This window comes from Triticum dicoccoides, chromosome 6B (genome assembly GCF_002162155.2).
Source record: "Triticum dicoccoides isolate Atlit2015 ecotype Zavitan chromosome 6B, WEW_v2.0, whole genome shotgun sequence".
Classification (NCBI taxonomy): domain Eukaryota; kingdom Viridiplantae; phylum Streptophyta; class Magnoliopsida; order Poales; family Poaceae; genus Triticum; species Triticum dicoccoides.
In genome coordinates this window covers 458,158,641-458,173,674 of record NC_041391.1, presented here as the reverse complement: position 1 = coordinate 458,173,674, position 15,034 = coordinate 458,158,641, and the positions used below count along the sequence as shown (strand labels likewise).

Here is a 15,034-nt window from a genome sequence, read left to right as displayed (position 1 = left end):
AACTCTTGTACGTCTATTGAACCTCAACTTCCACATTGCACTGATGAGCTGGCAGTGCCTCTGTCTATCATTCAGTCAAGGTGGAGAATGTCCAAGGGCAAGATGCGCGAACAAGTTAAAGTTCGCTGGTCCAACTCAGACACACTGGGAGACACTTGGGAGGACAAAGCCAGTCTTCAGGAACGGTTCCCGCTTGCGGAGGCTTGGGGACAAGCCTCGTTTCAAGGAAAGGGGGGTGTCAACGGTGCTGGCAACCCGGACCCACCAAGCAGCCACAGCCACGGCCACGTCGTCCCTGCCCAGCGGTCCACACAGGCCAGGAGGCCCAACCCGCTCGTCATTGGGCCGACGTGGGCTAACTGAAGCCCGCACCGCGCGGCTACTAAAGCAGGCGAGCGACTCGGCATCACCATCCAGAGGATCACGAACGAACCGGCGGCTGCTGCCTTCCCTTACCAAACCCTAGTTCTTCCTGTTTTCCCCATTCGAGCGCCGCTCCTTGTAATCGATCTGTACCAAGCTACTACTTCAGAGAGCTACATCTAAATCACATACTGTTATCCTATCAGCTTCTCTTCAAACACGAGAGTGGCAGCAGTCAGGCTCAGGTTGTGCCTTTTCTCTATAACAAAATACAAGTTCAAATATTTTATGTGCTCGCCCCAAACACCTTGGTGGCTTGGGGGTCCTTGACATTGCTATATTTGGTCAGGCTCTTAGGCTACGCTGGCTTTGGTTGGCATGGCAACGTCCGCCGCGACCGTGGGTTAGCTCCCCCCTACCCTGCTACAATGAGGACAGGCAACTCTTCGCGATGGCAACAAATATAACAATCGGAGACGGCCGAACGGCAAATTTCTGGAATGACCGCTGGCTGCATGGATCGTGCCCAAAGACGATTGCCCCATCCCTATTCCAGGTCTCGACGCGGAAGAACCGCTCAGTCTCGGATGCTCTGAAGAACGAGACGTGGTTGCGCGACCTATCTAGGGGACTCTCTGAGCATATGGTCTCGGAGCTCACTGAACTAGCTGCAATGCTCGATAATGTAGAACTGGTTGAGGGCCAAGCTGACACCATTGCCTGGAGGTTTGAGCAAAACCAGGAGTACAACCATGAGCGGAGTTTAGAAACCATTTGGGAGTCCTTCGCCACGCTTGGAGATATGCCTGCTCTCTGCCCGGCGAATTGAACAGGAGACACTAAGTTTGCGCGTTGGATTCAGAGATGCCACGACAACACGCGAGGGAGAAGAAAAAGGGATTGCTTTCCTTAGCGAACATGATTGCTTGGGAAATTTGGAGGGAGCGGAATCGACGGATCTTCCAGAAGGAATCCTTGACTTTGGAAAGCTTCAGACGTAAGATTAGGGACGAGATCAGATTGTGGCAGGTGCTGGGATCCCCTTTGATCCGGGCTGAGCCCCCGCCCCAGCTCTCTTCTCTTTTCTTTCTCCTTATTTTCCCTTCCTCTTGCGCTGAGTGTCTTGTTTTTCGGACACTTGACCTCTTTTGTACCTTGTTATTCTCTTCTGATCAATGAATTTGGCAAGCTTTGCCGGCATTCAAAAAGAAATATTTTATGTGCTGCAGCCTTCAAAACTTTTATTATTGAACTTTTAGCCGTCTAGGCTATCAAATACAGAGCAACTGACCAACAATGAAGGTACCACAGCACTTCATTTTATTCTTATTTAATTAACAGTTTCACTTAGATTCAAAAGATATGCTTACCCTACTCAATTCTTAAAAAATAACCACAAGCGCACAAGTCAAAAGTAAAAACAGAGAACCGGGCAACATATCACATATGAATAAGGCAAGAGGCACATCTGTAGCAAACTAGCTTGGGTATTCAATAACAGCCATGACAAAATATGAAATAGTTCGCTGAAAACAGTTGTACTAATTCTGGCTTTAAGAACACTGGAACATAGAGCAGATCCAACTTGGAACAAAAAACTCAACATGCCATCCACTAGGATATTCTAAGCAGCAACCTCCTTCTTGAGCTTGGCAAGCTCTTGCCTGATAGCACCACCCCTCTGTTCATATGAAAAATGACAGGTTAAGCAGGTGAAAAAGGCATGCCCTACACTAATAAACCAGATGGTAGTGAAATGCCTCACCTTAATCTTAGCCAACATGACCTTGAACCTGTCAAAGTCATTCAGCGATGCTCTTCTCTTCTGGACAACAAGCTTCTTACCCCATGAGCTGTTCTCCCATTTGGTTTTCACATCTACAAAATGGCACCACGAACTCAAATAAGCATCAACAGAACAAACTCCAAATGTTGCAGATGTGGGCACCACAAGATTGACCATTACCTGCTTCCTCCATGGCCTTGATCAAAGTTGCCTTCTTAGGGATACGCTTGATGTCAATCTTGATGTCGGTCAGCGAAAGACGCTTGAAGTTCATCTGGCACCTGACCATATCAGGAGCATCCACAAGTGCCTGAATGCACCAGAGTAATGAGAAATTCAATACTCAAAGAGCCACAACATAACTAACCAGAACTAGAGCAGACAGCTAAACTCTAATTGCAAGAACACATGATAACCAGTAACAATCATATGCAGAACATCTTTCAAGGTAAACAGAAATAAACCCGTTGATCTTGCAAGCAGTGCATTATACAACCATTATCACGGTAAACAGCACTGTCAGATAACCACAGGTATTGTTCTATACATCACCTCAGTAATTGCACTAGGCACAAAAGTTACAGCTAATCCTAATAAACTAACAGAACAACTTCTAGGATATGGCACTCGTAGAATTCCATTTGTTGTTTCATCATCTGAAAGTAGCTAATAACATTTCAAAAATGAAACTAGCTAATAAAACAAAACAGATAACTACATTTCTTCCGGAGAACAACCCATAGCACAAGATTTCTTGCCAACAAACAGAACATGGCTATAGAACTCTAGATCTACTACGCCACAAGAGTGCTTCGGAACTCCAACCAGCAAGACTCGGCACTCACCCGGTTCTGGTCGACGACGTCGACGATGACGACGAGGCGGCCGTAGTCCTTGCCGTAGTTCACCAGGGCCACGCGCCCGATCTCGACGAACCTCTTGAACGGCTGCACGTAACACAAAGACACCGAACCTCGTCAAAACACGCGTCGCTGAAAAGCCTTACCGGAGCAGCACAGAACCAAAGCGACCAATCGACGTACCATCTTTGCGGCGGCGGCGTGGGGCGAGACGGCGAGGCGAGGAGACGGGTGGGCGGGCAGAAAGGCAAGAGGAGCTAGGGTTCGGCAGCGAGAGCGGATTATAAAGGCAGCGTGCAAGTCCCGGTGAGCCCGTGGATCGTGACGCGAGCTCTCCTAGCCGTCCGATGCAGGTCAGAGAGTTACTGGGGGGTTTCTGGGCTTTGGAATGAATAACGGGCCTAGTAGAGTCGTCGTTCACTCTCTCTCTCCCTATTGGGCTTATGTGCAAACTATCCAAATTAGGCTTGGCCCATGAAGTAGCAGTAGGCAGGCAGGACCAAAATCCTCAATCGCTATTCACCTCAAAAAAAATCATGCATAGCCTAGAGTTGTAGGAGAGAGAATAAATTAGACTATATTATGGAATTTTCAAAGTATATATGCATTAAGGAGGATGGAGTCAGGCTAGATCTATACTATAATATCCTTAATGTCTATAATGGAGTCATCTTTTATGCGGGGTTCCACTTTAAGCAATGATTTTAGAATCCGATTCAATAGAAAATGAGAAAATATGCAAACAAAATAGAAGAAACAAATGTGTGTGGGGGGGGGGGATATATTATATATTCCTAGGTTAGATTCATTATCTAATCAGATATATGGATATGGAATTCGCTTCTATGTAGTTCGGACAATTCACATTGTCATTTCAATTTGATTTCAATTTGTACTTTTTAGTTACTTTACTTCTCCCCAATAGAGCTTAGAAGTAAGAATTTATTGGTTGATTGTATCCTTAACCATTTTTTTGGACACGAGGAACTACTCATCATGAATCCACTAATTGTTGTTGCTTCTGTTATTGCTGCTGGATTTGCCGTAGGGCTTGCTTCTATTGGACCTGGAGTTGGTCAAGGTACTATTGCAGGACAAGCTGTAGAAGGTATTGCGAGACAGCCAGAAGCAGAAGGTAAAATACGAGGTACTTTATTGCTTAGTCTAGCTTTTATGGAAGCTTTAACAATTTATGGACTAGTTGTGGCACTAGCGCTTTTATTTGTGAACCCTTTTGTTTAATCTTAAAAAAAATCTTTCAATTTTGATTAGATATTTTTTTATTTTTTAGTAAATTGGTATTTGCTTTCGCAATTCTAATTATATCAAAACTTTATTTAATTTACTCCTATTTATTACTCCTGGAATTATCTATTTATCGGGACAGATAATACCCCATTATAGGAAGGGCTGAGTTGAGTATTATTAATTTAGAAGATGTGCTCACCTTCTTATTTCCCGTCCTTAGTTTAGGAAAGTGGAAAGTTTTCTCCTTTTATTTTAGGAATTTTGGGAACAGAACATTTCAACAAAGGAAGTCTTTCACCGATCAAACAAGACATAAAACTTAATCTAAAAGAAATTACTAGATTGAATCTATTTATATTAAAAATGATAAAAAAAGGGCGAGCGAAGTAAGTGATCGAAAAACTTTGTTCTTTGTCTGTCCTATCTATAAGAGGAGAGCATATGAAAAATGTAACCCATTCTTTCGTTTTTTTAGCTCACTGGCCATCTGCTCGCAGTTTCGGGCTTAATACCGATATTTTAGCAACAAATATAATAAATCTAACTGTAGTGGTTGGTGTTTTGATTTTTTTTTTTGAAAGGGAGTGTGTGCGAGTTGTCTATATCAAGAATAGATTGGATCTATCCGGCTGCACTTTATAATATTTTTTAGTATTTTTCGGATAAATAAGAAAAGGGTGCACGATCTCGACGAATTACTTTTAAATAAATTCAGAAATCATATGGAAGAACCATAGCATTTCGCGACTCATTGGTAAATCAACTTTGATTCTCTATAAACCAAGAATGTGAGACCATTAACACGATTAAAGCTAAACTGCTTGAAGTCCAGGCAAAAAGAGGTACTCTTTCTACAACTATATTAGTATTAGTGCCGAATTTAAACCCTACGGTCAGGTTTGGTTTTTCAGGAATATGAGGGTTGCGTGGGATCTAGCTCAGCAGGTGAATTTCAAGCCACTTGAAGCAAATCTGTACACAATGCAATTCCAGTGCCTTGGCGACTAATAACCCACAAGTGTAGGGGATCGCAACAGCTTTCGAGGGTAAAGTATTCAACCCAAATTTATTGATTCGACACAAGGGGAGCCAAAGAATATTCTTGAATATTAGCAGTTGAGTTGTCAATTCAACCACACCTGGATAACTTAGTATCTGCAGTAAAGTATTTAGTAGCAAAGTAGTATGATAATAAAGGTAACGGTAGCAAAAGTAATGTTTTTGGGTTTTGTAGTAATTGTAACAATAGCAACGGAAAAGTAAATAAGCGAATACAATATGTGAAAAGCTCGTAGGCAATGGATCAGTGATGGATAATTATGCCGAATGCGATTCCTCGTGTAATAGCTATAACATAGGGTGACACAGAACTAGCTCGAGTTCATCAATATAATGTAGGCGTGTATTCCGTAAATAGTCATACGTGCTTATGGAAAAGAACTTGCATGACATCTTTTGTCCTACCCTCCTGTGGCAGTGGGGTCCTAGCGGAAACTAAGGGATATTAAGGCCTCCTTTTAATAGAGGATCGGAATAAAGCATTAGCACATAGTAAATAATGAACTCCTCAAACTACGGTCATCACCGAGAAGTATCCCGATTATTGTCACTTCGGGGTTGTCGGATCATAACACATAATAGGTGACTATAGACTTGCAAGATAGGATCAAGAACACACATATATTCATGAAAACATAATAGGTTCAGATCTGAAATCATGGCGCTCGGGCCCTAGTGACAAGCATTAAGCAAGCCTATGATGGAATTACTCACGTACGGCGGTGAGCATCATGAAATTGGTGATGGAGGATGGTTGATGATGACGACGGCGACAAATCCCCCTCTCCAGAGCCCCGAACGGACTCCAGATCAGCCCTCCCAAGAGAGATTAGGGCTTGGCGGCGGCTCCATATCGTAAAACGCGATGAAACTTTCTCTCTAATTTTTTTCTCCCCGAATGTGAATATATGGAGTTGGAGTTGAGGTCGGTGGAGGTCCAGGGGGCCCACGAGAGAGGGGGCGCGCCCAGGGGGAGGGGGGCGCGCCCAGGGGGAGGGGGGCGCCCCCCACCCTCGTGGACAGGGTGTGGGCCCCCTGGTCTTGATTCTTTCGCCAGTATTTTATATATTTTCCAAAAAGTGCCTCCGTGGATTTTCAGGACATTCCGAGAACTTTTCTTTTCTACACATAAAACAACATCATGGCAGTTCTGCTGAAAACAGCGTCAGTCCAGGTTAGTTTCATTCAAATCATGCAAGTTAGAGTCCAAAACAAGGGAAAAGTGTTTGGAAAAGTAGATACGTTGGAGACGTATCAACTCCCCCAAGCTTAAACATTTGCTTGTCCTCAAGCAATTTAGCTGATAAACTGAAAGTGATAAAGAAAAACTTTTACAAACTCTGTTTGCTCTTGTTGTTGTAAACATGCAAAGCCATCATTCAGGTTTCAGCAAATATTATGAATTAACCATACTCACAATAACACTTAGGTCTCACAATTACTCATATCAATAGCATAATCAGCTAGCGAGCCATAATAATAAAACTCGGATGACAACACTTTCTTAAAACAATCATAACATGATATAACAAAATGGTATCTCACTAGCCCTTTCTGAGACCGCAAAACATAAATGCAGAGCACCTTTAAAGATCAAGGACTGACTAAACATTGTAATTCATGGTAAAAGAGATCCAGTCAAGTCATACCCAATATAAACTAATAGTAATGAATTCAAATGGCAGTATGCTCTTCAGCGGGTGATTTTTAATAAGAAGGGTGATGACTCAACATAAAATTAAATAGATAAGCCCTTTGCAGAGGGAAGCAAGGATTTGTAGAGGTGCCAGAGCTCGGTTTTAAAATAGAGATTGAATAACATTTTGAGCGGCATACTTTTGCTGCCAACGCAACAACTATGAGATGGTTGTATCTTCCATATTACATGCATTATAGGCAGTTCCCAAACAGAATGGTAAAGGTTTATACTCCCCCAACCACCAACAAGCATCAATCCATGGCTTGCTCGAAACAACAAGTGCCTCCAACTAACAACAGCCCTGGGAGAGTTTTGTTTAATTATTTTGATTTGCTTTGATCTTTTTGGATCATGGGACTGGGCATTCCGGTTACCGACCCTTTCTCGTGAATGAGGAGCGGAGTCCACTCCTCTTGAGAATAACCAACCTAGCATGGAAGATATAGGCAGCCCTAGTTGAAACATGAGCTGCTCAAGAATACAAAACATAATTTCATTTGAAGGTTTGGATTTTGGCACATATAAATTTACTTGAAACGGCAGGTAAATACCGCATATAGGAAGGTATGGTGGACTCATATGGAACAACTTTGGTGTTTATGGAGTTTGGATGCACAAGCAGTATTTCCGCTTAGTACAGGTGAAGGCTAGCAAAAGACTGGGAAGCGACCAACTGAGAGAGCGACAACAGTCATAAACATGCATTAAAATTAATTTACACCGAGTACAAGCATGAGTAGGATATAATCTACCATGAACATAAATATCCTGAAGGCTATGTTGATTTGTTTCAACTACATGCGTGAACATGTGCCAAATCGAGTCACTCAATTCATTCAAAGGAGGATACCATCCCATCACACCACATCATAATCATTCTAATAGCATGTTGGCACGCAAAGTAAACCATTATAACTCATAGCTAATCAAGCATGGCACAAGCAATTATAATCCCTAAATGTCATTGCAAATATGTTTACTTCATAATAAGCTGAATCAGAAACGATGAACTCATCATATTTACAAAAACAAGAGAGGTCAAGTTCATACCAGCTTTTCTCATCTCAATAAGTCCATCATATATCATCATTATTACCTTTCACTCGCACGACCGAACGATGTGTATAATAATAAGAGTGCACGTTCATTGGACTAAGCTGGAATCTGCAAGCATTTAACTCAAAAGAGAAGACAATGTAATATGGGATCTAAATTAAATAAACAAACATGCATATGAGAGCCACTAAGCATTTTCAATATGGTCTTCTCGACCCCCAAAGGAAAGAAAAAAAATAAAACTATTTACACGGGAAAGCTCCCAACAAGTAAAAAAGAAGAACAAGAAATCTTTTTGGGTTTTCATTTTAATTTCTACTACAAGCATGGAAATTAAACTAACTAATTTTTTTTGGTTTTTCTTAAGGTTTATCAAACACACAAGAAGAAAACTAGAAAAAGAATTTTAAACTATCATGGATAATACAATGAAAGAGTATGAGCACCGACGACTAGTGTGTGAACATGAATGTAAAGTCGGTGAGAAATACGTACTCCCCCAAGCTTAGGCTTTTGGTCTAAGTTGGTCTAATACCAAGGACCGCCGCTACTCTCCCCGGTGTACTGGGAAGTGTAATCAGGATACCACTGGCTGGTCTCTCCGGATCCCACTGGACAGACGATGCACGATAAGGGTCCAGTTCAGGTTCCGGCTCAGGTTCATGTTTTGGAGTGAAAGCTTGGGCTCGATGGTTGTACAAGAGCCTCCTTTCTTTGTTGTCAATGATAAACTTGTGGGCTACCATGCTCTTGTAATCTAAAATGTGAGGAGGCAATTTTGTCTCCTCTTTCTCATGGTGCCTAATAGGTATCTGAAAATGTCTAGAAAGACGTGAAGCATAGATACCTCCAAATATGGGGCCTTTTGTATGGTTCAGGCCTAGCCGTTTAGCAACGACGGCACCCATACTAAAACTATTATCTCCAAGCAAGGCATGTTGAAGAATGATAATATCGGGAACACTAAAGTTTCCACTATTTCCACGACCAATCAAGCATCTACTAGCAAATATGGCAAAGTAACGTAAAACAGGAAAGTGTATGCTAGAGATTTTTGCCTCGGAGCCCTTCTTTGGCTCCTCTACAGCTATAGTGTTAACAAAGCCATCCACATCTTTACGATGGGGTTCCTCTAATTCTCCCTCATAGGGTATCCTACATATCACGCAAAAATTACGTAAAGACATTTCTCTGAATTCATCATATAAGTGAAATGATACTGCAGGCGGTGACTTCTTAGGATAATAATAAAAATTTTGCATGAAAGTATTGGTGAGTAAGAGATACTGATCGATCCGGTCGTTGATGAAACCGGTGAGGCCTGCATTCTCGATCAAAGAATAAAAATCTTCATGAATTCCAGCTTCTTTCAAGAAATCATCACATGGCCATTCACACGACCGCACTTCCGCTAAGCGAGGAAGATTATACTTGGCTTTTTCCTTCTCTTTAGCTTGTTTTTCCTGAGAGCTTTGGCTAGAAGAGCCCCTCAAAAGTTTCCTTAACATTTTCTGAAAATTTCTGAAATTTTAGTAACTTCAAAATAAAAGTGAATAAAACTAAACAAGATTGGTAGCAACTACTCCTACAAGTGCCTAGAACCTATATCATGCATTAGAATTGCTTGGGACCTCATAAATTTAACATGCAAGCTCAAGAACATGGTCACCTATGCAGCAAAAAATTGCAATGAATAAAGCACTAGAACAAAAACTAATTGGACCAATGGAGGAGTCACATACCAAGCAACAATCTCCCATAGTAGTTTTGTGAATGGAGCTTTGAGCAAGGAGATCGAAAATCGCAGCAAAATGAGCTAGAACTCGTGCTTGAGCTGGATGGGATTTTTTTTGGGTAGAAGATGAAGTGTGTGGTTGCTGGCATAAGTGGAGGGGGGCCACCAGGGGCCCACGAGACATGGGGCACACCCTCCACTCTCATGGCCTCGTGCTTGCCCCTCCTGCAGTGATTTCAGTGCCTAAAATCCTCAAATATTCCATAAAAATCATACTAAATTTGCAGGGCATTTGGAGCACTTTTATTTTTAGGATATTTTTTAATGCACGGACAATTCAGAAAACAGACAGATAATACTATTTTTGCTTTATTTATTCTAAATAACAGAAAGTAAAAAGAGGGTACAGAAGGTTGTGCCTTCTAGTTTCATCCATCTCATGATCATCAAAATGAATCCACTAACAAGGTTGATCAAGGCTTGTTAACAAACTCATTTCGAATAACACGGAACCGAAGAAATTTCGAATAACACTAAGTTACCTCAACGGTTATATGAAAATCCCCAACAATAAGAATATCATATTTTTTTCTTGACAGTAGGAAGAGGAAATTCAAAACCTCCAATAATGATAGTTGGCACTTTTCCAATAGAATTGATGCTATAAACTTGAGATTGTTTCCTCGGAAAGTGTACCGTATGCTCATTACCATTAACATGAAAAGTGACATTGCCTTTGTTGCAATCAATAACAGCCCCTGTAGTATTCAGAAAAGGTCTACCAAGGATAATCGACATACTATCGTCCTCGTGAATATCAAGAATAACAAAGTCCGTTAAGATAGTGACATTTGCAAGCACAACAAGCACATCCTCACAAATACCTACAGGTATAGCAGATGATTTATCAGCCATTTGCAAAGATATTTCAGTAGGTGTCAACTTATTCAATTCAAGTCTACGATATAAAGAGAGAGGCATAACACTAACACCGGCTCCAAGATCACATAAAGCAGTTCTAACATAAATTCTTTTAACGGAGCATGGTATAGTTGGTACCCCGGGATCTCCAAGTTTCTTTGGTATTCCACCCTTTAAAATGTAATTAGCAAGCATGGTGGAAATTTCAGCTTCTGGTATCTTTCTTTTGTTTGTAATGATATCCTTCATATACTTAGCATAAGGATTTACTTTAAGCATATCAGTTAAGCGCATACGTAAGAAAAAAGGTCTAATCATTTCAGCAAAGCGCTCAAAATCCTCATCATCCTTTGTCTTGAATGGTTTAGGAGGAAAGGGCATGGGTTTCTGAACCCATGGTTCTCTTTCTCTACCGTGCTTCCTAGCAACAAAATCTCTCTTATCATAACGTTGATTCTTTGATTGTGGGTTATCAAGATCAACAGCAGGTTCAATCTCTACTTCATTATTTTTGCTAGGTTGAGCATCAACATGAACATTATCATTAACATTATCACTAGGTTCATGTTCATCACCTGATTGTGTTTCAGCATCAGAGATAGAAATATCATTGGGATTCTCAGGTGTGTCTACAGTAGGTTCACTAGAAGCATGCAAAGTTCTATCATTTTTCTTTTTCTTCTTTTTAGAAGAACTAGGTGCCTCTAAATTATTTCTCTGAGAATCTTGCTCGATTCTCTTAGGGTGGCCTTCAGGATACAAAGGTTCCTGAGTCATTCTACCAGTTCTAGTAGCCACTCTAACAGTAAAGTCATTTTTATTATTTAATTCATCAAGCAAATCATTTTGAGCTTTAAGTACTTGCTCAGTTTGAGTAGCAACCATAGAAGTATTTTTGCTAATGATTTTGAGTTCACCTTTAACTCTAGCCATATTATCGCCTACCTCGAAAGCATTATTCTTTAACTCTCTACCAACATAAGCATTAAAACTTTCTTGTCTAGCCATAAAATCATCAAATTCATCTAAGCATGGGCTATGAAATTTAGTAGAGGGGATTTCAACTTTATCATATCTATAGAGAGAATTTACCTTTACTACCTGTGTCGGGTTATCAAGACAATGTGGTTCTTCAACAGGCGGTATATTAAGACCATGTATTTCTTCAAAAGGAGGTAAATTCTTAACATCTTCAGCTTTAATACCTTTTTCTTTCATTGATTTCTTTGCCTCTTGCATATCTTCAGGACTGAGAAATAGAACACCTCTCTTCTTCGGAGTGGGTTTAGGAATAGGCTCGGGAGTTGGCTCAATTGGTTCAGGAATTGGCTCAGGAAGAGTCCAATTATTTTCATTAGTCAACATATTATTCAATAGTAATTCAGCATCATCGACTGTTCTTTCCCTGAAAACACAACCAGCACAACATCCAAGTAGTCCTTGTAAGCATTGGTTAGTCCATTATAAAAGATATCAAGTATTTCATTTTTCTTGAGAGGATGATCAGGCAAAGCATTAAGTAACCGAAGAAGCCTCCCCCAAGCTTGTGGGAGACTCTCTTCTTTGATTGGCACAAAATTATATATTCCCCGCAAGGCAGCTTGTTTCTTATGAGTGGGGAAATATTTAGCAAAGAAGTAATAAATCATATCCTAGGGACTACACACACAACCAGGAGCAAGAGAATTATACCAAGTCTTAGCATCACCATTTAACGAGAACGGAAATATCTTAAGTATATAATAATAACGAGATTTATCATCATGAGTAAACAGGGTAGCTATATCATTCAACTTGGTAAGATGTGCCACAACAGTTTCAGATTCAAGGCCATAAAAAGGATCAGATTCAACTAAAGTAATAATCTCAGGATCAACAGAGAATTCATAATCCTTATCAGTAACACAGATAGGTGAAGTAGCAAAAGCAGGGTCAGGTTTCATTCTAGCATTAAGAGACTACTGCTTCCATTTAGCTAATAATTTCTTAGTTCATATCTATCATTGCAAGCAAAGATAGCTCTAGCAGCTTCTTCATTCATAACATAACCCTCAGGAACAACAAGTAATTCATAATCATTGGGAAAATTTTCATCATCACTATCATCAATAATAGCATCTTCAGTAATTTCATTCCCCCTAACTCTAGCAAGTTGTTCATCAAGAAATTCACCTAATGGCAAAGTAGTATCACGCACAGAAGTAGTTTCATCATAAGTATCATGCATAGCAGAGGTGGCATCATCAATAACATGCGACATATCAGAATTCATAGCAGTAGCAGGTTTAGGTGTCGCAAGTTTACTCAAAACAGAAGGAGAATCTAGTGCAGAGCTAGATGGCAGTTCCTTACCTCCCCTCGTAGTTGAGGGATAGATCACAGTTTTCGTGTCTTTCAAGTTCTTCATAGTGATCAACAGATATAAATCCCAAGTGACTCAGAGAATAGAGTTATGCTTCCCACGGCGCCAGAAATTAGTCTTGATAACCCACAAGTGTAGGGGATTGCAACAACTTTCGAGGGTAAAGTATTCAACCTAAATTTATTGATTCGACACAAGGGGAGCCAAACAATATTCTTGAGTATTAGCAGTTGAGTTGTCAATTCAACCACACCTGGATAACTTAGTATCTGCAATAAAGTATTTAGTAGCAAAGTAGTATGATAATAAAGGTAACGGTAGCAAAAGTAATGTTTTTTGGGTTTTGTAGTAATTGTAACAATAGCAACGGTAAAGTAAATAAGCGAAGAACAATATGTGAAAAGCTCGTAGCCAATGGATTAGTGATGGATAATTATGCCGGATGCGATTCCTCATGTAATAGCTATAACATAGGGTGACACAGAACTAGCTCCAGTTCATCAATGTAATGTAGGCATGTATTCCGTAAAAAGTCATACGTGCTTATGGAAAAGAACTTGCATGACATCTTTTGTCCTATCCTCCCGTGGCAGCGGGGTCCTAGCGGAAACTAAGGGATATTAAGGCCTCCTTTTAATAGAGAACCGGAACAAAGCATTAGCACATAGTGAATACATGAACTCCTCAAACTACAGTCATCATCGAGAAGTATCCCGATTATTGTCACTTCGGGGTTGTCAGATCATAACACATAATAGGTGACTATAGACTTGCAAGATAGGATCAAGAACACACATATATTCATGAAAACATAATAGGTTCAGATCTGAAATCATGGCACTCGGGCCCTAGTGACAAGCATTAAGCATAGCAAAGTCATAGCAACATCAATCTCAGAACATAGTGGATACTAGGGATCAAACCCTAACAAAACTAACTTGATTACATGGTAAATCTCATCCAACCCATCACCGTCCAGCAAGCCTACGATGGAATTACTCACGTACGGCGGTGAGCATCATGAAATTGGTGATGGAGGATGGTTGATGATGACGACGGCGATGAATCGCCCTCTCCGGAGCCCCGAACGGACTCCAGATCAGCCCTCCCAAAAGAGATTAGGGCTTGGCGGCGGCTCTGTATCGTAAAACGCGATGAAACTTTCTCTCTGTTTTTTTCTCCTTGAACGTGAATATATGGAGTTGGAGTTGAGGTCGGTGGAGGTCCAGGGGGCCCACGAGACAGGGGGCGCACCGCCACCCTCGTGGACAGGGTGTGGCCCCCTTGGTCTTGATTCTTTCGCCAGTATTTTTATATTTTCCAAAAAGTGCCTCCGTGGATTTTTAGGACATTCCGAGATATTTTTTTTACACATAAAACAACATCATGGCAGTTCTGCTGAAAACAACGTCAGTCCGGGTTAGTTTCATCCAAATCATGCAAGTTAGAGTCCAAAACAAGGGCAAAAGTGTTTGGAAAAGTAGATACGTTGGAGACGTATCAGCGACTGGGAGAGGGTGATGCAAGAGGGGCCCTGGAACTTTCGGGGCAATGTAGTGATCATAAACCCCTATGATGGTGTGACCCAACCCTCCAAGGTGAATCTGGACACTCTGGATATATGGATTCAGATCCATGACATCCCAACCTTGTATGCACATCTCGTACCCTCGTTGGCAGCTAAAGTCAGGGAGGTTTTGTTTGCTGAAACTGCTTCTCATGATTTCATGGGGAATTTTTACCGTGTCTGGGTCCAAATCAATGTTCACAAGGCTTTGAAGAATGTTGTGTCACTAGTAAGGGACAACAAGAGGCAGATTTATAGAGTGAAATATGAGCAGCTGCCGGATTGGTGTGCGGTATGTGGCCATCTAGGCCATGTTTTTAAAGAGCATGGGGATGGTGTCCACCCCAAATCAACACTAGTCTTTAAGGATCTCCGCGC

At 41.1% G+C, this 15,034-nt stretch overlaps 1 protein-coding gene across 2 annotated transcripts; it reads right to left on the bottom strand.

Moving 5' to 3' along the window:
* Positions 1–1,778: 1,778 nt before the first annotated feature.
* On the bottom strand, positions 1,779–3,321 carry LOC119323609 (60S ribosomal protein L14-1-like). 2 transcript variants are annotated; one of them, XM_037597305.1, is made up of 5 exons: positions 3,193–3,321; positions 2,995–3,096; positions 2,330–2,459; positions 2,129–2,241; positions 1,779–2,044 (listed from the first exon to the last, which is right to left on the bottom strand). In XM_037597305.1, the coding sequence occupies exons 1-5, from the start codon at positions 3,193–3,195 to the stop codon at positions 1,988–1,990; spliced, it is 405 nt and encodes a 134-aa protein (XP_037453202.1). In that variant the 5' UTR covers positions 3,196–3,321; the 3' UTR covers positions 1,779–1,987. The 2 variants fall into 2 exon arrangements, with proteins under 2 accessions (XP_037453202.1, XP_037453201.1); XM_037597304.1 differs by having other exon boundaries at positions 1,779–2,241.
* Positions 3,322–15,034: the final 11,713 nt, after the last annotated feature.

Bases quoted from the DNA above. Each gene is read 5' to 3' on its own strand.
- LOC119323609 (XM_037597304.1), bottom strand. The intron at 2,460-2,994 runs GTGAGTGCCGAG...TGGTGCATTCAG, and splicing joins ACGTCGTCGACCAGAACCGG to GCACTTGTGGATGCTCCTGA. The intron at 2,242-2,329 runs GTAATGGTCAAT...GCCATTTTGTAG, and splicing joins CAAGGCCATGGAGGAAGCAG to ATGTGAAAACCAAATGGGAG.